At 46.5% G+C, this 22,355-nt stretch overlaps 1 protein-coding gene across 1 annotated transcript in view; it reads left to right on the forward strand.

Annotated features, from left to right (window-relative positions):
- The window catches only part of MYO16 (myosin XVI), a 296,697-nt gene that overhangs the window by 130,046 nt on the left and 144,296 nt on the right, over positions 1–22,355 (forward strand). Inside the window, exons 16-19 of the mRNA XM_049778145.1 lie at positions 5,722–5,869; positions 19,868–19,979; positions 21,159–21,276; positions 21,951–22,022. Coding sequence (XP_049634102.1) covers positions 5,722–5,869; positions 19,868–19,979; positions 21,159–21,276; positions 21,951–22,022 — 450 coding nt within the window. The remainder of the gene's footprint in view (positions 1–5,721; positions 5,870–19,867; positions 19,980–21,158; positions 21,277–21,950; positions 22,023–22,355) is intronic.

Here is a 22,355-nt window from a genome sequence, read left to right on the forward strand (position 1 = left end):
TTCTCTTGGCCAATTTCCTGTCTTTTTACTGCAAAGCCCTTCTTTTAAAATCCAGCTCCTTCGACCTTCCCTAGAAGTTGGCTTCTTTCTAATCAAACCCGTCTCCTAGACCAATGACTAACACCGGTATTTATGTTCGGGCGGAGACTTGGATTCGGGTTCTTTGTCTGCACCTGGAAACGCAGCAGAGCCCCTCCTAACTTCAGAGCCTCTCAAACTCCCACTTTATCCGGTGTTTATGAGTCAGTCCACCTCCCCTTCAGACGGGACCACTGGTATTGACTTCAACTTAGAAACAAAAGTGCCTCATCCGTTGCCCAGTGTGTTAAAGCCAAACTTGATGAAAATTATGTTTCTAAAAGACGTATAACGGGAATTTAATTCATCCACATCAAGATGGTTTGGGATGAAGGTAGATGCTGAGATTTCTCAGTAGGAAGGAGGCTTATTCAGCACCCCACACAGACAGGCTGTGAAGGCAGAAGAACCCGACTTCTCCATAAAGGTGAAAAAACCTTCTAGTTAAAATGTAGGGAGTAAGGAAATCTTTTGTCTTCTGGGGAAAGAATATCTTAAGGCTGAAATGTATGTACGCCTTGAGTAAGTATGCTTTTTGTTTTGTTTTGTTTGTTTTTTGGGTCACACTCGACAGTGCTCAGGGGTTCCTCCTGGCTCCACGCTCAGAAATCGCTCCTGGCAGGCACAGGGGACCATGTGTGATGCCGGGATTTGAACCAATGACCTTCTGCATGAAAGACAAACGCTTAACCTCCATGCTCTCTCCAGCCCCTGAAAATACTTTTATATACATTTTTAATCTACATATACTGTAATTTACTGGACTATTCTTTTTTAAAATAATAATTATTATTTTGTTTGTTTGTTTGTTTTTGAGCCACACCCGGTGACACTCAGGGGTTACTCCTGGCTATGTGCTCAGAAATCGCTCCTGGCTTGAGGGACCATATGGGACGCCAGGGATCAAACCAAGGCTCGTCCTAGATCAGCTGTGTGCAAAGCAAACACCTTACCCCTGGGCTATTGCTCGGGCCCTCATTTTTATTTTATTTGAACACTTCTCCACCTAATCTGTGCATATTCTTTTTAAATAATATCTTTATTTAAACACCGTGATTACAAACATGATTGTAATTGGGTTTCAGTCATAAAAAGAACATCCCCTTCATCAATACATTATATACTTTTAATATAATTTTAATGTGCTTTTAATATTCTGTTTTTATACTTTTTATATACTATTTATTTTGGTTTTGGGGCCACACCCACTCAGGGACTACTCCTGACTCTGTGCTCAGAAATCACTCCTGGCTTGTGGGGGGTCATAAGTGACACATGGGGATAGAACCGTAGTCCTTCCTAGGTCTGACCCCTGCAAGGCAAATGCCCTACTGCTGTGCCACTGCTCCAGCCCCTTTATATACTATTTTTATACTTTGTTTTTGAGTATGTACTCAAGAGCAGAGCGCTTGCCTTGTATTCAACCCACATCTGATCCCCTCCAGACCCCCCCAGGTCCTTTAGTGTAGGTGTACCTATCTGAGACCCTGGATTTAGGTGTAATCCAGGGTCTCAGATAGGTACACCTACACTTTAGGAATATTATTTGAGCACAGAACCAGGAGTAGGCCCTGAGCACTGCTGATGTGACCCCCAATCAAAGGAAAAAAAGAAAAAGAGTGATAAATTTGACTCCTATGTTCTTATTCCCAAGAGAGAAACCGAAACCACTCCTCCTGGAATTTGAAATTCAAGTTTGTTTTCAGGCCATTCATGTGGATAAAGTCACTAAATTAAAAAAAAAAAAAAAAAGAAGACTCTAGGAATGGACATGCTGGATGTTAAGTGTGGCAAATGCATTATCATGGGATTTGATGATCACTGAGCTGCCTGGGTCATCTCTGAGGCAAACTTAGGGCTGTGATGCCCATGGAGAATCTTTTTATCTCAGCTCCTCACTGAACTCAATTTCAGAAGCACGCCTTTGTGGTCTGGCTGAGTGTTTACATCTGTAGTACTGTGAGAGGCACAAGCACTAGCCCTGCTGCTGAACTAGAAAAGCTCAGCAAACAGCTGAATGCTGTTCACACCGGTCTCACTGCCGCTTTCCTATCCACCCCCTCATGGGATCAAAGTGTCACCACAGAAGAACCCATTCCAATAGCTACCATGATGGGTCAAGACATGACTTCATCTCCTTTCTGTCATTGCAAATACAGGACTTGAAGGGGTCTGAGTAAAAACTTCTATTCTACCCTATTTCTGCCTAAATTCTAGCCTTGAATTTGTTTCTCTCAGAGTTTCCAGCATGAGAACTTTGCTGTCTCCTTTCTTCTCCGTGAGCAGTGTGCTCCTCTGGGCTTTAGACCTGCTGGGTTGGAAAGACTCGATGGTGTCTACAGCAAACATGTTCTGGTTTGTGTCTTGGTAGCAACATGTTCACACTTTCATTTTATGAGTCACCCCAAAGGAACTTCTTCGGATGTCTTTGTTAGAAGCCACGTCAAGTTTCAGATTCTTTTCGGACACCAACATGTTGAGTCTGGACTCGGCAAGAATGTTTGCTCTCAATGCCTCTTTGCCATTTCGTCCTGGAAGCCCTTAACAACAGGACAAAAGCAGAGGAATGAAGATTAGAAAGGAATTACGCCAACTATGCTTGTGCACAGAGGACCCTATCACCTCAGAGGAAGTCTCAAACCCACAAACCCCAAACTAGGGATGAATCATAATAAAAGGGAGAAGACATAGTATTCAAATGCCAAGCGCTTTTCTATGTATCAACAATGACTAAGTTGAAATCTTATATTAAAATATGAAACCATTTGATCAGTACTGAAAATGAAATACTTAAGTATAAATCTAATCAGATAAATTAAGTGGCTTTACCAAAAATAAAACCCATGAAAATAACCCAAAGGTGATCTGATAGAGACATCTTGTGTTCAGAGCTAGACAGGCTCAGTGTTATGAAAACATCAGCTTGGTCTGTAAAGTCAACACAATGCCAGTGAATATTCCAGCCAATGACTCTGTGGTATTGAACTTATCTGCGGAGGAGAAAGATCCAGAATAACCCACACATCCTTCACAAAGATCAAGTTGGAAGCTGGTGCTGCCTACTTCAAGAATTACTATGAAACATAGAAGCAATGTAGCATCACATGTTGATAATGGATCAGGACTGAGGACTCAGAGTAAGATAAACAGAAATCCCTCAAATTACCATTGATAAAGGGGCAAAGTCAATCTAGGGGTGAATGATGCCAGAGTAACAGCCAGATTCAAAGAGAAAATAAAATGAATTTGAACATAGACATTCCACAGGGGATGATTGAAATGTAAAATCAACTTTAAAAATAACATTAAAATTTTAATTATTTAAATTATTAATAATTAAATTATTTTATGTAAAATAAAATGTAAAACTAAAATTGTAAAATAGATCCTCACATTGTGAAATCACCCCACACACCATATTTCTAACTCCAGGTGAACCAGTCTGAGGCAGATCGCCAAGAAGAATTAATAAACCAAGTCAGTCAGGAGAGAGTCATGTAGGCAGTGGCTTTTCACCTCCTGGTCTCTCTGTGTAACCTTTCTTTCTTCTCAGTACAAATTCAAACAGGTGGGAGAGGGTGAAGTGAGATCCAGGTGGGTTTTCACATGTCAAAGGGGTAGGATAAAAAGCAAAGAGGAAATTAGGTAATTAGCTGGGTATCAACTAACAGGTCCTAACCTAAATGTACACCTCAAAATGTAAGACTGTCAAAAGGCAAAATAGGAAAACTGAGAAATAATCTTGAGTCTGTTGGTAGCCATTTTAGATACAGCACCAGAAGCACATTCTATGAAGTACCAAAAACCTCTTTTAAAAGGTTTTAAGTCTGTTCTGAGAACTGTTGAGAGAATAGATGATGAACTCCAGGCAGAGAGAAAATGCTTGCAAGAGACACTCATGTTATGGGGTTCCTTTTCCCCAGTGAACACTTCAGACTCAACAGTGGGAAGATAAACAAGTGAATGTTTTGAATGGACAAAATACCTGAGCAGATCCTTCATCCAAAAAAGATACACAAATGGCAAATGGGCGTATGGAATGTCCGATCAACGAGTTCCAAGTAGAAATGATAACCATGCCACCACAGACCGGTGAGATGGCTAAAATCAGACACACTAAACAGTCTCAGTGCTGTATTCTCATCTCTGCTAGTGAGAACATCAGTGCTCCTGAGGAGGACCTGGACCTTCATCCTTGCTGGTGGGAATGTCAGCGATACAGCTCTGATGTAGGAAACTCCAGCACTTCTTTGAAGAGACAATCACAGCCCTACTGCATGACCCATGAGCCATATTCCCGGGTGTTTACCTAGTTAAGTTAATCTTGACAATAAACATTTAAAGCAGCTGTATTCATGATTTTAAAATAATTCATATTTAATCAAAATATACATGAGCAATAAATTAAATTCAAATAGAGCATTATTCACTGATTCAAAAAAAAATTAAACTGAGCCATGAAGCCTTAGCAGGAGAAACTTAAACAAATTATGAGAAGAAATATGCCAAATGTCATATCTATGGTCAGATTTCAACTTCATGAATCTTCAAAAGGTAACACCACAAATATGGTAAAACCAAAGATGCCATGAGTTGGTAGATGTCAGAGGAGAGGGAGGATGAGTGGTAGAGCCCAGAGAAAAGGCAGAGTCATGAAGTGCTCTGGGAAAAATCAATCCCCAGGTAGTGAAATCACCCCATGCGCCATATTTCTAACTCTAGGCGGATGAGTGTGATGCAGGTAGTCCTTAATTAATTAAATTAATAAACCTTGCCTCGTGGTCTCAGCGAAGCCAGACTGACCTTTCTATATTCAACCAGTTCTATTGGGCTGGGGAGGGTTGAGTGAGAAAGAGGTTGTCTTTGCATATCAAAGAGATAGGTGGAAAAGGGAAGAGGAAATTAGGGAACACCTTTGTTTTGGGTAATAGCTGTTGGTATCAACCAACAGGAGGTACTGCAGTAGGGGCTGATGAATCTCTCGAGTATATAATATTGTCCAGCACAGAGCTGGCATGTTAGGGAGGAGAGGGAGAGGGAGGAGGAAAGACCAGAGGAGCCCACTAACCTGTAGAAAACAGAACAAGGTGACAGATGGTGTGGATCACTGATAAACTTCAGCCTTGATCACAGAACTTGTACTCCCCTACAGTGGAGGCAGTGAGGGAGAAAGTGGGGGTAAAGTAGAGGTAATGTGGGCACAGCTCTGGAGGATCTGTGGGACTTTAATGCTGAGGAAAAGGGGAGTGTACCACTTTTTACAGCAATAGCATCAACATTGAGTCTACTGGTAGCATCTACCTCAGTGGCAGTGCTAATTTTTTTTGACAAAAAGTCAGAATAAGAAAACACATCCAAATGTGTAAGTGTTAGACTGGAGTGTGTCCGGCAATTTTAATAAATGCTCCCATTGAGCAGGAGTAAGCAAAGAATTGGGAAGGTGTTTTACTGGACACGTATACATTGCTTAATATTTCCTTGGCCTAAAATGCTCTAACAATCAAGTCCACTGGTCTTATAACAGAGGCCGGATTTGAAAAGAAATCGCGTGATTATTTGTTTTAGAGCTAACTGCTATGTGTCATTTCTGGAGATGGAACTCTTAACACCTTTTAATAGAATCCCTTCTCTTTCCTTAACCAGCCAGAATTCAGACATATATGCTCGAGAAATCCCGGCTCGTCTCACGGCCCCTGGGCCAGAGCAATTTCCTCGTTTTCTCCCTGTTGACAGATGGGCTCTCTGCTGAGGAAAAGCGAGGGCTACACCTCAGCAATTCAGGTGCACACCGGTAAGTGGGTTCTGACCCCTCTTCTAGTTCTGCCTTCATGCTCTGGTCATGTTTCATTGGCTATATTTTTCCTGAGAAGAAACAACAATAGACAATAATTAGCCAATGTTGAGCTAGAACCAAGTGGAAAACAGATTTATAAGTTTTTGCATATTGAATGTGAATGAAAAATGTGGTGTGTGTATTAGCAGATGCTTCTAGATTCTCAAAATGGTTGCATACGTTGATGTTTCTATCACATGGGTATTTTAGCTGCAAAGTTGATGCATTTCAATTATTGATAGTTTTTGGGATCATGGGCGATATCACCTGGGCAATTATAGTAATAGGCGGGACTATGCACCAGATTATAAGGAATGGAGGCATCAGACTGGGGCCTAGTTTTCTGCAGATGAAACAAAAGGCAGAGGATGCATTAGCCCTAAGGTGGAAGGAATGCTTGACTATAGGCTACTGGAGGCACATTGATTTTTGGGTGTTTGGGGTTTAGTAGACATAGGGTATGGGGTATATTGGTCATCAACTGGGGATGCATTGGACACAGATGATTGTGATACATTGGACATAGGACATTGGGGTGCATTGGATGCATATGATCATGGTACATTGGACACAGGAAGTTGGGTGCATTGAATGAAAGATGATAATGGTATATTGGATAGACTATTGGGGTAGATTGGGGGTTCCAAAAATGATTGTGATACTTTGGACATAGGAAAATTGTGGTACATTGGAAATGGGATATTGGGATACATTGAATGAAAGATGATTGGGGTACACGTGATTGTGATACATTAGACATAGGGTGTTGTTATATATGAATTAAAGATGATTGTGGTACATTGGATAGAATGTTGGGCTATATTGGAATACTAAAGATGACTATGATAATTGAACGTAAGGAGTTGGTTTACATAGGATGGTTGTGGTACATCGGACATAGGATATTGAGGTACCTTAGATAAAAGATGATTATGGTTCATTGGACATAGAAAGTTAGGGTACATTGAAAAGATGATTGTGGTAAATTGGGACATAAGATGTTGGGGTATATTGGACCTAGGCCATTGGGGTGTATTGAACATAGAGTGTTGAGATACATTATAAGAAAGATGAAGTGTGGTTCAATGGACATAGGAATTTGGGGTACATTAGACCTAAGCCAAGTACCACCGCACCCAAGTCCAGAGCAGGGCTGTGGGAGAATAGGACAGTGCAATGTGTCGCATTCCCAGATGCGGCATCTGTGGGTGGCATCGTTCATCTGTCTCCCTGAGCTGGTTCTCCCAGTCAAGCCTCCTCAGCCTGGTGCTGGTAGCCGTGAAGAGCTCCTGTCATGTTCTGCTGTCAGAATCTAACTTGCCTCTTATCATAAAGTCTGTTAAGTACCACCATTCTGAAAATGGTTAGGTTTTCTTAAAATTAATGGTTTAGGCCAACTTGGAATCAGTCCCCAGCACCCTAGACTAGAAGAGTACCCTGAGCACCACCAGAAGTGATTCCTGAGCGCTGAGTCAGGGGTAACCCCTGAGCACCACTGGGTGTGGCCCAACATCCAAACCAAACAAAGAAATAAAAAAAAAAATCAGTAGTAGAAATTGGAATTTATTTCCTTTCATGTTCAAGAAAGTAACTCAGTGTGAGTGGAGAGGGTGAGGGACATAGAGACAGAGAGACAGAGGGCAAGGTGGCCGGGAACTGTGCACTGGTAAAGGGTGGTGTACATCGTAGGACTGAAAATCAACAACAATTTTGTAACCATTGTTTTCAATAAAGTACTTCAACTTAAAAAAGTAAACAAAAAATACTTGCTAGTTCGTGAGAGCGGAACAATATCTAGGACAAGCATCTCGCACCTGTGATCAACTTTAGTATCCACTGGAGACTGGCTGGCCATCAGTCCTAGAGTCCAGCTGCACTGAGAGTGTTTTTAATGCTTGATCTGATGGCCTTCTCATGCAAGGAAAAACGATTTTAGTCTAAGTTCTTTCCTTGCTATGCCAATGGTGCACTTACTAGGAATTCCCACCAGGTGGCGCGCGCTCCACAGGCGGGAGAAAACCAGGAGTTTCAAAGAAAGGCATTTTTGGTTTGAATGGTTGGTGGGTTGGTGGGTGGATGGGTGTTTTGTTAGTTTGTTTGTGTTTGTTTTTGTTTTGGGGCCACACATGGAGGCTCTCAGGAGCTATTCCTGGCTCTGTGCTCAGAAATCGCTCCTGGCAGCTCCGGGGACCATCTGCAGAAGATTGAACCTGGGTCTGTCCTGGGTCGTCTGCATGAAAGGCAAATGCCCTACCCACTGTGCTATCTCTCCAGCCCTGGTGGGCGCTGTTTTAATTATGCCCGGTGCTCCCTGTGACTTGTTTCTTCTCCTGTAGCAGCCCTGACTGTTTATCCAACAGGTTTGAGTTCAATATATATTGCTGGATGTTTTATTCCAGAATCACATCTGTTGCATCTGGTTGATCTTGGATCTGAGATGTCAGAATAGTTAGCAAGCAGGGCAGGAGTGGGATATTCATGGTGCAGGAGATGCCCTGGGACAGCACCCACCCCCAAATCCAGAGTGTCTCTGTGATGTGCCACGTGATGTGTCCTCGACACTCAACTTGTCATCGGAGCCACAGGCGCTGTGACTGACTAGGGGACCCTGCTGGTGACCTTGTTTCTGTGACAGGGAGCGGTGACTCAACAGTAGTGACTGTTCCCAGGAGACGGGTGACACATGTCACCACATCTCTTGCTTTTCAGCAAGTTCAAGGGTATGAGAGAGGGACTGAGTCTGCATCTGACATTTTAGTCTGTTTAGAATTGTTTTAGGGACCAGGGGTGGGTGGATGGCATGGTGGGGAGGGCATTTCCCTTACAGGCAATAGGCCTGGGTTTGATCCCTGGCATCATGTAAGGCTCCCAGAGCTGGCCAGGAGGTACAGAGCAGGAGCCAGCCCTGAGCACCATTAGGTGTGACCCCCCCAAATCAAAGTAAATTATTAAAGTCTCTGCATTTCCAAATCTCTGAGTCTCTACATCTGTGTCTGAGTCTCTGCATCTCAGTGTCTCTGAATCTCTGCATCTCTATATCTCCGTATCTTTGTCTCTGCATATCTGCATCTCTCTATTTGCCTCTCTGAGTCTCTGCATCTCTGTAGTCTGAATTTCTGAATATATACATCTGGTCTGAGTCTGAATCTCTGTGACTCTGAGTCTCTACATCCCTCTATCTCTGTCTCTGAGTCTTTGTATCTCTGAGTCTCTGCATCTCTATATCTCTGCATCTTTGTCTCTGCATTTCAGCATCTCTGTATTTGTGTCTCTGCATCTCTGTATCTCTGTGTCTCTGTGTCTGCATCTCTGGTAATGGACACATCACATCTGCTCATAGTAGCAGCTTCTCAGATCCCCAAACCTGCCCAGGGTTGCTGATGCCCAGACACCTTTGCCAACAGGAGACCAGAGGGCAGAGTCCAGCCCTGGAAATGCCCCCCAGTGACGAGCCCAGATGAGAACAGGGCCCCTGAGGAGCCCTTCACAGGATGTTGGAATAGTGATGCCCGTGGGGACCAGGACTGTGCCCGGGTATATGTGCCCTGGTATCTGTGCCTGGTTACTGCACTGTTCTGTGGCCTTGAGCCTTGTGGGGCTCCTGTGGACTCCTGCCAGTGAGGGGGGGGTCACTCTTGGTCCTTCCTGTCTGTGGGTCAGGCCCAGCACAGGTATCTGGGCCTGCTGGTCTGGCAAGTGGGTCAGACCCTCCGCGGCACCCTCTGCTGGAGCCCTGCAGAGTCAGCAGGAGACGCCAGACCCCTGAGACCTGGGCAGGGGCCCTAGATGAAGTTAGGAATGCCCTGGGCGGTGAGGGGGAACCGCACACTGGGTGTAAAAGGGACCTGCACCTTCCCATAATGAAAGAGCCCCACCTCCCTCAGACTCCGAAGAACTGAGTTTAATCCCTTTTTGGGTGCTGATGTGCAGCGGTGAAGGTTGGAATTAATTCAAGGTTTGCCTGTCCAGGTTAGCCACCTCCGTGCCCTCGAAGCTGGTGCATTTGGTTAACTAATGCCAGTTTCCTGAACTTCCCAGAAGTCAGTGGGTCACACATGCATAAGAGTTTGATCTGGGATTGGTGTCGATATACCATGTTCTCCATTCGCACCCAATTCCGTACATCCCAAGGGGGAGACAACACATAAATGTACTTCCCCGCATTGCACCCCGACCACCTCTTTCCTGATCAAGACTGATGGACCTTTCCAGGCATTCACGTGCCCCCCACAATCACCCAGTTATCTGACTTCTCTTTGCCCAATTCCTGTTGTACAAATGCTTCTTCCTGGCACGTTTCTGCCCCAAAGCTGCACCCCCAAAGCCTCTTAGAACTCAGCCCACGCAGGTGAGGGTTTTCGACCATGTTGGAAGAATTTCCAATTATCAAGCCTCTTCCCCCACATCCATGTATTCCGCAATCCCAGAACATCCCACCTCACAGATAATAGCTCTGTGAGTGTTTCTGACCCAACTACTGAGCCCTACACACATGTGCCAGCATTTCAGCCCCTGAAAACAACCGACCTTTGACTCTGCAATGATCAAGAGACATTATTCATGAGGAATGCTCTGGGCCCAGATGTGGGACGTGGGTTCAGCTGGTCCCTCTCACTCTGCTTCTCCTCTGTCCCTTGGATGCTTGTGATGTCTCTGGACATGCGTGTCTCTTTCATGGTGACATCCCTGATGATTGCTCTTCCCTGATAATTATATCAACAGAACTCAGCATCTTTCCCAAAAGGCTGGACCAGGGTCCGTAGAGATAGTACAGCGGTAGGGCTTTTGCCTTTCACGTGGCCGATCCAGGACCAACCTTGATTCGGTCTCCAGCATCCCCGATGGTCCCCCGAGCCAGGAGTGATTTCTGAGCTCATAACCAGGAGTAACCCCTGAGCTCCACAGGGTGTGGCCCCCCAAAAAAGCGAAAGCAAAAAGAAAAAGGCTGGACCAGTCTCACACACACACACACACACACACACACACAGTGACTGTGGCCCCCTTATCCCCATCTCTGCCAGCGCTGGTTGTTCTACTCCCTTTGACATTGCCAGTCGCTGTGTCGTGAGTTGCTCTGGTTTGTATCTCCCGATGTTAAGTGACGAGGAGCTTTTTTTAATCACATACTTTCTGGCTGTCTTCGGGGAAATCTCTGCTTATCTCTTCTCCCCTCCTTTAAGTGTGTTGTTTGTTATTTTTCCTCGTAAAGCGCTTTATTATTGTTTGGGAATTAACCCTTTATCAACTGAGTGGAGTGATGGAGTAAATATTCCCTTCCAGTCTCTGGCATCTTTTTATTCTGCTCCTGGTTTCTTTAGTGATACTAAAGAAGCTTCTTAATTTGATCTAGTCCCATTTTTTTCATCTTCGCTTTAAAGATTAGCTTAATCCTGGCATCGAATCATTGAATGTGCCTCTAGATTCATTGTCAGGGGGGCCATTTCTGCTTCCTTTGTATTATTAATGTATTTGGACCTTTTTGGGAAATAATAGAGACGTTTCTCAAAATACTAGGGATTGAGCTTTTGGCTGAATCAGCAATTCTACTTCTGAGCGTCTGCCTTAAGGTCCCCAGAATTTGATTCAGAAGAGACCTTTGTCTTGCTGTGTACCGGGCAGCACAACTCCCACTAGCCTAGGCCTGGGAACAGCTAAGTGTCTGAGGACACATGCCAGGCAGTGAAGTTCTGGTAACATCCACAGCTGCCGACTGGGTGGCGAGATAGGATCAGGCAGTTTCTTGCTCCATGGATGATCTGGAAAGCATCATGCTTAGAGAACCATTCAGAAGGAGGGAGCAGACAGAATGATCCCTCTCATAGGGCGGGTAGAACGGAACAGAGCAAGGGGATAAAAAAAATTGCTCAAAGGCAACAGAAACTGAATTAGTCTTCAGTGGGAGATAGGGAGGACCACAGGAACAACGGTGGAGGGCCTGGTGCTGGGATTACAAGAAAATCTACCATGCGTCTCACTGACCCAGGATGAAGGCCCCAGACTGGGTCAGAGCTGAGCCCAAGAGAATGATGCTATCCTCTCTGGCTATTAGGCAGCTGATTAACAGCCCCAACTTTGCTCATGAGACCCAGTACAGCTCCAGACAGGCCAGCAGGGGGCCTTCCCTCTTACCTGTCATGGGGGCCTCTTTTGTCCCCAACTGGCCCCCATTGAGGAAGGCATGACTTGACCCATCATTTGACCCCACAGGACTCCTCACCATAAGCAGAGCAATGATGGACAAGCGGGTGACCCAACAGATGAAACGGTGGAGCGGGTGGGGACTATGTCTCCCCCCTTCCCAGAGGAAACTCCTGCCTGCCATGCTGCACAAAACTGGGAGACCCAATGCCACCCAGCCAGCACAAGGTGCAACTCCCAGATGCACCCCAGAGGGACCCAGGACATGCTAATTGGGACAGAAACTGACAGCTCTGGGTTCCCCCACTCATTCTCTGCCACGGATGTGAAATGCCACCTTCACTGCAGGACATGACACCTTCCATGCTTGGCCCAAACTCACGTCAAGACCCACAGCTCCCATCTCTCCGAGCCCCAGACCTGGAGCGAGTCGGGGTGCAAAGTCTCCCTCCACAGGCAAGGATGCCAGAAGCCATGCACATGTCCTGGGCTAAAGCGACGTCTGCACCTTTTTTCTCCCACTGCCACTCATGCTGAGATGCCCCAAACTGCCCTTTCCAAAGGTTTCTGCATCAAGCAGATGGGGTACACATGGGGTACCCTGACCCTTGGTGCAGTTGGGACCCCTCTTTTCTGTGGCTCTTCCAACCCACCCCCATCTCCCTCCCACATTCCCCATTTCCAAGAGCCAAGTTGTTGGCCGAGAGCGAAAAATGAAAGATGGTCTGAGTTTAGAACTTGTTTCCCCAGATGCTTTGAAGAAATAATTCTGATTGGAAAAATATGGACCAACTATTCCGGGAATGTCACAAGACCCAGCATCTCTGTGAAATGCGTCATTTATTAAATAGATCCTGTTCTTTTCCTGAATTTATTAAGGAGATTCTGTTCTTTTCCTGAAGACCACGGGCAGGCATTCAGCTTTCCAAACAAAACAGTTGGCAAAGGCTCCGTGTATATTTTCATGAGCAGAGATTTATGTATTTGAGCCTGTGGTTAATAAAAGTCGGACGAAAAAATCCCTTTGGGGGTGGATTTTAAATGGGTTAATCGTTTCCAGAGAGTTTTTAAAAACACAGAGAAGAGAGTTTCCTTTCTAGGAGCTAGTGGGGGTTGGGGAGTGGTAAGACACAGCCATGGGCTTCTTCATTGCAAGGCTCAGTGCTGCCTTTAAGGATGCCAACTGCTTGATTTTTTTTGGCCTTATCTGGTTTCTGTTGACAGATTAAACAGCCCCAATAGAAGGCAGCTTCGCCCACAAAAGAGGCCCCTTGTTCTTTTATATTTAAGCAGCAGATTAAACACTGAGAAACACATTGTGTTCTAGCCCATTCGCCTCCGACTAGGCCGCGCGGCGAGGAGAGTTTTTATGTCACATCTTTCACTCACATGAAAGTGTCCCCTGATCAGAGGGACCCGGTGGGCACCGGCAGGGCTGCCCTCTTCTGCTCGTTTGCTTTTACATTCATTATTAATTTGCAATTATTCGAGATTTAAGACTTGACCTGGAGCATTTTTGTTAGCTAAAGTCTGCGGTGCACGAGGTTTCTGAGTCCACCCTTTGTTGTTGGTATTCTTTTTTTTTTTTTAATTGAATTCTGGTTTTAGACACGGTGGTTTGCAGAGTTGTTCTTAACACAGTTATTTATGCCATTCAGTATTCCAATCCCATCATCAGGGTAGCATTCCCTCATCCTGGTCATCAGTTTCCCAACCTCCCCAAAGTCTGCCCCTTAGCAGGTAAGAATAAATTACTTAATATTGTTTGGTGCATCTAAATGATAATGAAATTATTGGGGGGGGTTAAGTACAAGAAAACTTGTGAAAAGTACTAAAAGGATGAGGGTGTCTGTTGTTATGTGGCCATGTGGTTCGTGAATTTATGCTCTGTGGACCTAGACTGATGAGCTCATACAGTGACAGGAGAGGTTTGTGGGGACCCTTGGAAGGACCCCAATACAGTCAGCTTTGAGGCCAACATGTCCACAAGTGTTTCCTGCTCCTTGGGCCTCTTTTTGGAGCATTCCATAAGTCTGTGGCATCAGCCTCTTGAGCAGAACTGGAGGAATGCTCTGGATCATGGGCATGACTGTTGTTCTGGATCTTTATGACCTACAGTTGGTGTCTTCTGAATCATAAAACTAGGTTCCTACAAGGGACATTTGACAAGTAGATTCAGAAAATTCCATAAAAGAACAACTCTATAGCAAAATATTCCTGTTTGCTCATTGTTTATACGTCCCTGATCTTATGTGTTCATGGAAACAAGATTACTGACCGTTGCCTGTGTGGATGACGTTATCCACGTGTCTATGCACTCCTTGCCTGATGGTCTCCCTACATCTCTGGCTCCCGTGGCTCTGGACCATGCCATCCTCACTTCCTGTCTGGGATCAAAGTGGCACTTCTTTAAGGTCCTTGGGCTGCTGCTGCAGCTGACTTGGGCCGTTGTGCTGTCTGTCTGTCTCCAGGAGCCAGGCTGAGCCCCACCGGACCCTCCAGCACTCACAGCTCATCTGGGCGAGAATCCACATGGCCCTGCGTGGTTCTGTGGAAAGAAATGCTCATTCCCAGGCCGTCACTGCTCCAGACCTTCTGCTTATTTATCATAGCGGCCTGGTCCATAGCCTCCCAGGTGGGGAGCTGCATTGTAACTGAGCGCCCCCTAGAGGCAATTTCCAAAAATGTTTCCCAGTGTGGACCCTAGGTCCTAAGGCCTATGGGTGCTCTTCTGCATGATTGAGTTTTCTTTCTTTTTCTTTTTCTTTTTTTTTTTTTTTTTGGATTTTTGGGGCCACACCCGATGACACTCAGAGGTTACTCTTGGCTATGTGCTCAGAAATTGCTCCTGGCTTGGGGGACCATATAGGAAACCCGGGGATGGAATCAGTCCACCCTGGGTCAGCCACATGCAAGGCAAACATCCTACTGCTGTGCCATTGCTTCAGTCCCAAAGTTTTATTTCTTGTCTTTTTTCAGTATTGTTATAAGCATTTAGCCCGGAATCTGACTTGTTTTCTATTTGTTATAAATCTTAAGACACACGTACCCACACTCCCTCTTACACAGACATATACATACACACAATACGCTTGTGGCTTCACACACATACACAGTTTTGACTGTAGAACTGTCCTACCTTGGCATAGATGGCCACGTTGGTATTTGTTGTCATGGCAACTGGGAGGTTAGCACCTTGGGATGGCTCGTTAGGAAACAGGAGCAGTTGTGGAGTTTAAAGGGGGAATCTGATGAAACTGCCCTTCAAGGATTGGCCCTGTCATCCGGGAACAGGTTATTTCCATATGGTTTTCGGCCTTTACCTTTCCACTTTGTTTTCTGAGCCTTTGTTGGCTTGGGTTTTAATGTGTACCACAGTTGGTCAAGGAAAGGGCAAAGGGCAGGACTCATGGCAGGATGAAGAGAAGCCGTGCTGGGTGTGTGCTGAGCATTGCAGGGCCAAGGATTTGGCTTTAGGGGGTGACTTCTCCAGATTCTCTCTTTTGGGGAGCAGGGTTTGGGCCACACATTTGTCTATGCTCAGGGATTACTCCTGGCTCTGTGCCCAGGGCTGGTTCTTGCTGTCCTCAGATAACCCTAGTGGTGCCAGGATTGGCCTGAGGTTGGGCTGTGCAAGGCAAGAGCCATATTCTTTGTATTGTATATCCCAGAGACTTTTTCGGTCTCTCTGTTCTGGAATGTTCCTGCATCTTAAGATTCTGCTAAGCAGAAACATTAACTGGCACTTTTTTCCATCACTTGGAACTGGACCCTTTACATGATTTCTCACTTGCAAAGCCTAAACACTGACTTTCTTCTTCCCCCTAGAATTTGCCTCAAGGAGAAATGACTGTTAATAAATAATTAGATGAGGTATGAAGAAAAGGAATGGAAGCCAGAGATTTTGTCTGAGGAATGATAATAGCAACTAGCCTTTTAGTTGTAAACTGAACAGAAGCGCTGGTGTTTGAGAATCTTCTCTTCTTTTGTTTCTGGATCGGACCTGATCAGGTTAATAAGTTTGTCAGAATTTACGCACAATTGGACACTGGGTTTGGGAGCATTTCTATGCTTTCTTGGTAGTTGACTGACAACCTCCTGTAGGGAAAATGAGAGGCTGTCCCAATACGTCTTCAAAAATGCATGAGGACTTGAGTCTTCACTTGAAGAAGATTTTCCCTAGTCATGAAAATCAGGCCAAATTAAACTTTCAAATTAACTCATCTATTTTTTTTTTAATATCTATAGAATTGGTCTCCTGACAAGCTTGCCTTGTTCCCAGAAGGAGACCAGAGCTCTGTCTCCACAGCCACATCACGGGCAGTATGGACATGAGGCCTTTGTCTCTTTTCCTCCCCTCCTCCCTCATCTCACATTCTTAGCCCACCCTGGAACAAAGGAACCAGAGGACAGTTGTAACAAAGTCAGGATATTTTTTTTAATTTTTTATTTTTAATTATGAGAACAAAGATGCAAAAAAGGTGACAAGGTAAAGTTACAGTGGAAGGACAATCACCCATAAACAGAATTCTTAGAAGTCCCCTTGCTGATATCTTAACTTTGAACTTTCAGCCAAAGAACATTAAGATAAATAAAACAGAATCCATGTACAATTACTTTGTCCCTCAAGTCCCCAGATTGTAATACATTATAATATTTCTTAGCAGCACACAAAGCAATCTAAAGCCATAAAACTTATGTAACTCCTTAAACATTAAAGGCATAGTATTTTTTTACATTTCCATGCACATGCATATTAGTTTAAGTTAACCTCAAAAGTTTAAGTGGTAGTTTTTTTAGGATTAGAGTCAAAGGAGCACAGTAAAAACGGTGTTAGAGTGGCAATTATTGTTTGCATAGGACCACCAAAATATGAGGGACACGGAAAGGAAAAGCCTTGGCCTAAATACAAGGAGACCCTACCCCTGAAGTTTCCTGGCATAAGACAAACTCTAGGCTCCAGGCAAGCTAGTTTGTCCAATCCAAGACATTGTCTGTAGTACCGACACACTTTTATTTTTCACACAGTCTCTGTTGCTGGTATCATGTTTCTGTATTAAAGATCCTGGAATCTGTATATTCTACATTGAAGTCAGGATGGTGGAGGGCGGGCAGACCCTGGCTTCCGGCTCTCTACTGAATCCTTTCTTGATCTGGAGGCTAGCTCTAGCCGGCATGGGGTTTGGGAGACACCCCATGTCAAAGGCCTTCGCCCTAACTTGGGTGCGCTGGGAGCCTTGATAGGCCCCCAGCCATCCCCTCCTCTGCCCCCGGCCTCCAGGCCCTCCCTGGGTGCTAGCCCAGGCGGCCAGACAAGGAAGTCAGGATATTTTTAATTAATGAAATAAACTTTTGCTTGACGTGACTCCATCTGCTCACGACATGTCACATGCTTTTGAGTTAGACAGTCCATGGCACTGTCTGCCGTCCTGTCAAATGCTTAGATATGCGGGTCTCTGTGAAGTTGAACATTCATGAATGTCTCCTAACTTTGAGTCCAGCTGGCTTATAAACCTGGTCCTTGAGTGTCCACTGGAATGCACGCGTGTGGAGAAGTTCTCAGTGCTGAGAGGGTGAATGTAACAAGGTTGAGTCATGTCCCTTTGAGGTGATGACTAGATTGTTCTCCAGAACAGTCTTTGAAACATCTACCTCTAGGGAGAACCTACTTGCCCCTGGGTTTACTTTACAAATCTCTGGTGGTATTTACAAGATCTCAGCTGGTCATCTGGGGGTGTGGAGGGGACATGAATTATTACTGTCTCTGAGTTCCTAGGAAGCTGGTTTGTCAGACAGTATTTCCATTGCTCCATGGAAAAGTGTCACTTTCTAAACCTTAGAACAACTCAGGGCTTGCAGGGAGACCCTACTCTAACATAATTCTTTTATTTTTTTGTTTTGGCCACACCTGGTAGCACTCAGGGCTTCTTCCTGGCTCTGAGCTCAGGAATCACTCCTCGTGGGCTTGGGGGGACCCTATGAGATGCTGAGGATTGAACCCACATCAGCCATGTGTAAGGCAAATGAACTTCCTGCTGTGTTATCGCTCTGGCCCCCAATAAAATGTTTACCCCATAAAAAGGACCAGACGTGATGTCAGTGTTATGGGATCGAAGGAGAACCCTGATATACCTCCAGATGAATATGCTGAGTGCATGGCTCTGTCCCACAGTGCCAGAGCAGCACAGCCCGTCACGTCATGAAGCCCAACAAGACCAACATTCTAGAAAGTTCTCCTGATGATCCTGTCCCCCCACATAAGTTCCTAAGGCTTATAACTGTCAGGATATCACTGTGTTACTAAATAGAACTGCTCTGAGATTTGGGGAGGGGACTTAATGGAAAAGTTGATGGGGGGACTGAGCAATAGCACAATGAGGAGGGCTTTTGTCTTGCACATTGCCGACCTAGGTTTGATCCCCAGCATCCCACGGGGTCCCCCAAGCCCACCAGGAGTGAACCCTGAGTACAGAGCAGGAGTAACACCCTGAGCATTTCCTGGGTGTGGCCTAAAAAAACAAAACAAACAAAAAATAAAAACCAAAGTTAATTGTCTATGCCACTTTTGAATCCTAGAAGAGATGGCATAAATGACATTAACTGTTAGGATGGAGGCTACAGTACTAGAGTTGGTGGCAGTTGGCGAATCAGAGGCCAACTCAGAGCCCCCTACTTGGTACACGAGCTCAGACTTACTGTGGGAGGCTGGCAGCTTTGTTGGCATTAGTGGGCACTGGAGATGGTTCAGCCATACTGCAGGAACCCAAATCCCAGGCCCTGTGACAGTTCTTCTATCTTGAGAATGTTCAAACATCTGGAATGTCATTACCCATCAATGAGGGCTCTCCCCCAGGACATGCCCTTTACACCCATGGCAGACTCTGGGTCAGGTTAGTTTATGGCTGACTCCAGACTGAGATATTTCTCTGGTTCTTTTCACCACCGGCCATGTGACCGATAGGAATATGCCAGAATCGAACCAGCAAAAAGTAGCATTTTTCATCTTCCCCAGATATCCCTTTACTGCTTCTCTTACTTCCTTGCAAGCCTTTTGCTCCAAAGATTCAGCTCTGTTGTGAACCCTGTTTCTATAGTAGAAAAGGGGGACGCTGTCTCGGTTTGTTATTTAAGTAACAGGCCCTTTTGGGGGGGCTGAACAGGGGCCTTCTGGCCTTTGTGACCCCCAGTCCCCACCTTGCTCTGTGTCCTGTCGAGGGTCCCCTGGGGTGGCTCAGGCCTCACTCCTGCCGACCTTCTTGTGCTGTGACTTGAGAAGGACCCAGTTGCTATGGCTTCCGTGCCCCAAAATTGCATCCACTGATGTTGGAAACTTTCAAGACTTTTCCAGACCTTCTGAGCAGAGTAGGCCTGGGATCCACAGGAGAAGGGTTCTTCATACCGCTGAAAACTGGGATAATCTAGAAGGGGCTGTTTTGGGCTGTTTTAGCCTCCCTAGCCGTTGGGCCGCTGCAGGGATTTGCCAAGATCCAGGAGGGGACTGTGGCCAGAGCACTGGAATCTGAGTCCATGGGACTGCCCCCCTCAGGCCATTACTACTCAGACCCTGTTTCCATCAGCCCTGGTGCTCACTGCCTGTCTCACTGGGAGACAGGGCTGGGCCTGCTGCAGGACTAAGCTGAGGGAGCAAGTGAAACCTGGTCCAAGAGCGCCAGGTGCACTGGACTGTCTCTTCCCTTCCCAAATTGCCCGTCTGTTCGCGGCTGAGGGCTGTCTGGGCAGGGACAGGAAGGGCCCAGTGACTGGGCCCCTGTGTGGCTGACTCTGAGGCGAGCTTGACTCTGTGCTGGTCCCCAACAGGTACCTGGAGCGGAGCCGGCCAGAAGACGGGACCCCCGCACAGCTCAGCCTCCACCGCCAGCGGCTGTTGGCTCTCAAACAGGCCCTGAGCACTGTGGGCTTCACGAACCTGGTGAGTCTCCTCACCCACGTGTCTCCTCCGATGGATGCACGAGATTCACTCATTTTGGGCATCATCTGCTCCCCAGTACTGCCCAGAGAAGGTCACAGACACTCGACACCCATCACTCCATCCTGTCACTGTCCCGAGGGTTTCATGTCCATGGAGCACTCAGGGACAGATGCCCAGGGGGACACAGAGCATAGGAGTGGGACCCTCCTCGAAAGGGCCCACGAGGAGTCTATATATATATTCGAAAATAAAGCATGATGGGCCGAAGAGATAGCACAGTGGTAGGGGGTTTGCCTGGCACACAGTCGATCCAGGACAGATGGTGGTTCAAATCCCGGCATCCCAAATAGTCCCCGAGCCTGCCAGGAGCGATTTTTGAGCACAGAGCCAGGAGTAACCCCCCTGAGCACTGCCGGGTGTGACCCAAAAACCAAAAAAAAAGAAGGAAAGAAAAGAAAGCATGAGAGTAAAACCCAGAGACAGTAGAGATGCAGACCAGAAGCACTGCGAGCAGAGACATGAGTCAGCAAATGTCCTCTCTATCACTGCCACCTATGTGAGACCTTCTTGTCCTCACAGTAGTTGAGGTAGAGTCACCAAGTATCTGTTTTCCCCCCTGCCACCCGGGCCCCCTGAGCACTGGAGAGCGAGCAGGCTCCCGAGAGGAGGTCCACACTCTCCCGAGAAAGCCCCTATCCACATCCAGAGGATGGTCCCCAAGTCTGACCTCGTGGCATGTTTTCTTTGTCGTCGCCTAAACCTGTGTTTTCATTAAGACACGGAAGAGGGGCCAGAGTGATAGCACAGAGGTAGGGCATTTGTCTTGCATGCGGTCAGCCTGGGATGGACCTAAGTAGTATCCCCGGCACCCCATTTGGTCCCCCAGCCTGCCAGAAGTGATTTCTGAGCACAGAGCCATTAGTACCCCCGGTGACTCAAAAACAGACAAACAAAAAAGTCTTGGATGACCCACCCCCCCCAAACTTTCCATCCAAGCTCCATACTTTTGCTCTGGTGTTTTCCTAAGCAGGAGTTTGGGTCAGTGGTTGCGTTCCTCCAGATGGGAATAAAGCAGCGCCTGTCTGTCTGTCTTTTGGTTTTGGTGCTCTGGGATGTGTCTTGGTCCCCTCTTGCTCTGAGCCACTCCTGCAGCGGGTGTGTGTGTTTGTGACCCCCCAGGAAACAGAGAATCTGTTTATGATTCTGGCCGCGACACTGCACCTCGGAGATCTCCGCTTCTCGGCAGGGTGCGAGCAGGGCTGGGCCTCGGTGACTGACCTCCAGCTGCTGGACCAAGGTCAGTGTCTCTGAGCTCCGTCCACCCCGGCCCACACGCAGCCCTGCAGACCAGCCAGTAGGTGGAGACACAGCACGGGAAAGGGAGACCACCCCTCTGGCTTCCCCAGCACAAATCCACCCAAACCCACACCCAAGCTCACCCCTGGTGGGAACAAGGAAGCAACATCCCAAACCGAGCCTGTGATGGCGAGATTGTTCCAGAAAGACCCCGTGTGCCCAACTTGTTCTCAGTACCCCTCCCACCTCACCACCCTGTGGATTCTGGGGCATGTTATTAGAGAACCATTTTGAATGGACTCTAATTGCTCCCCTTCAAAGACCTTGCCCAAATGATCTTTCCTTTCAAGCTGCCTTGTTCGTCACTTCCAGAATGTTCCACATCCCTTCCAACCTCATGTCATTAGTGAAAAACCAGCCAACACAGCCATGACTGGGGAGGCCAGGGGGGAACATTGGAGAGGGAAATTACAGGGGGAAAAAGCAGTGTGATAAGCTTTGCCCCTAAAACTTACCAAAGCCTGCGCACTCTGTGTTGAGTTAGTCCTTTGCCTCTTAACTCCGGCCCTGCCTGACTCCAGCTGCGTCTTCTTGAAGGCACCTTGTCTCTCCAGCCTGTGATGCAGAGGACCAGAGGCCAGGCTAACCCTGGCTTTCTCTGTGCTTGCATTTCAGTGGCTGGAATGTTGCAGGTCTCCTCGGGTGAGCTGGCGTCTGCCCTAACCACTGATTTCCAGTATATCAAAGGTATGTTTTCCTCCGTTCTTCCCAGTGTCACAAACGCACAGCCTTCTCTGAAATGCAGAAAGTCAGTCCCTTTCCCCCCTCAAGAAACGATTTCCACATGCAGTGTGTGGGACTATTGGTCCCTGATGGAATTAAGGGCCACCCTGTGTCCTCTCAATCTGGGGGACTTCTTGCCCTCTTGCTGCTCACACAGTGGTAGGGAGGACATCCGTGCACAGGGCTGGTGGGTGAAAATGCAGGTGCTGGTCCCTTTTCTGCCCCCTCGTCGGCCCTAATAATAACACCAGATCCATGGAACTGGGAAACTGGCCATCAGTGGGTTCAGTGGTAGAA

This window comes from Suncus etruscus, chromosome 8 (assembly GCF_024139225.1).
Source record: "Suncus etruscus isolate mSunEtr1 chromosome 8, mSunEtr1.pri.cur, whole genome shotgun sequence".
In the NCBI taxonomy this organism is placed as follows: Eukaryota; Metazoa; Chordata; class Mammalia; order Eulipotyphla; family Soricidae; genus Suncus; species Suncus etruscus.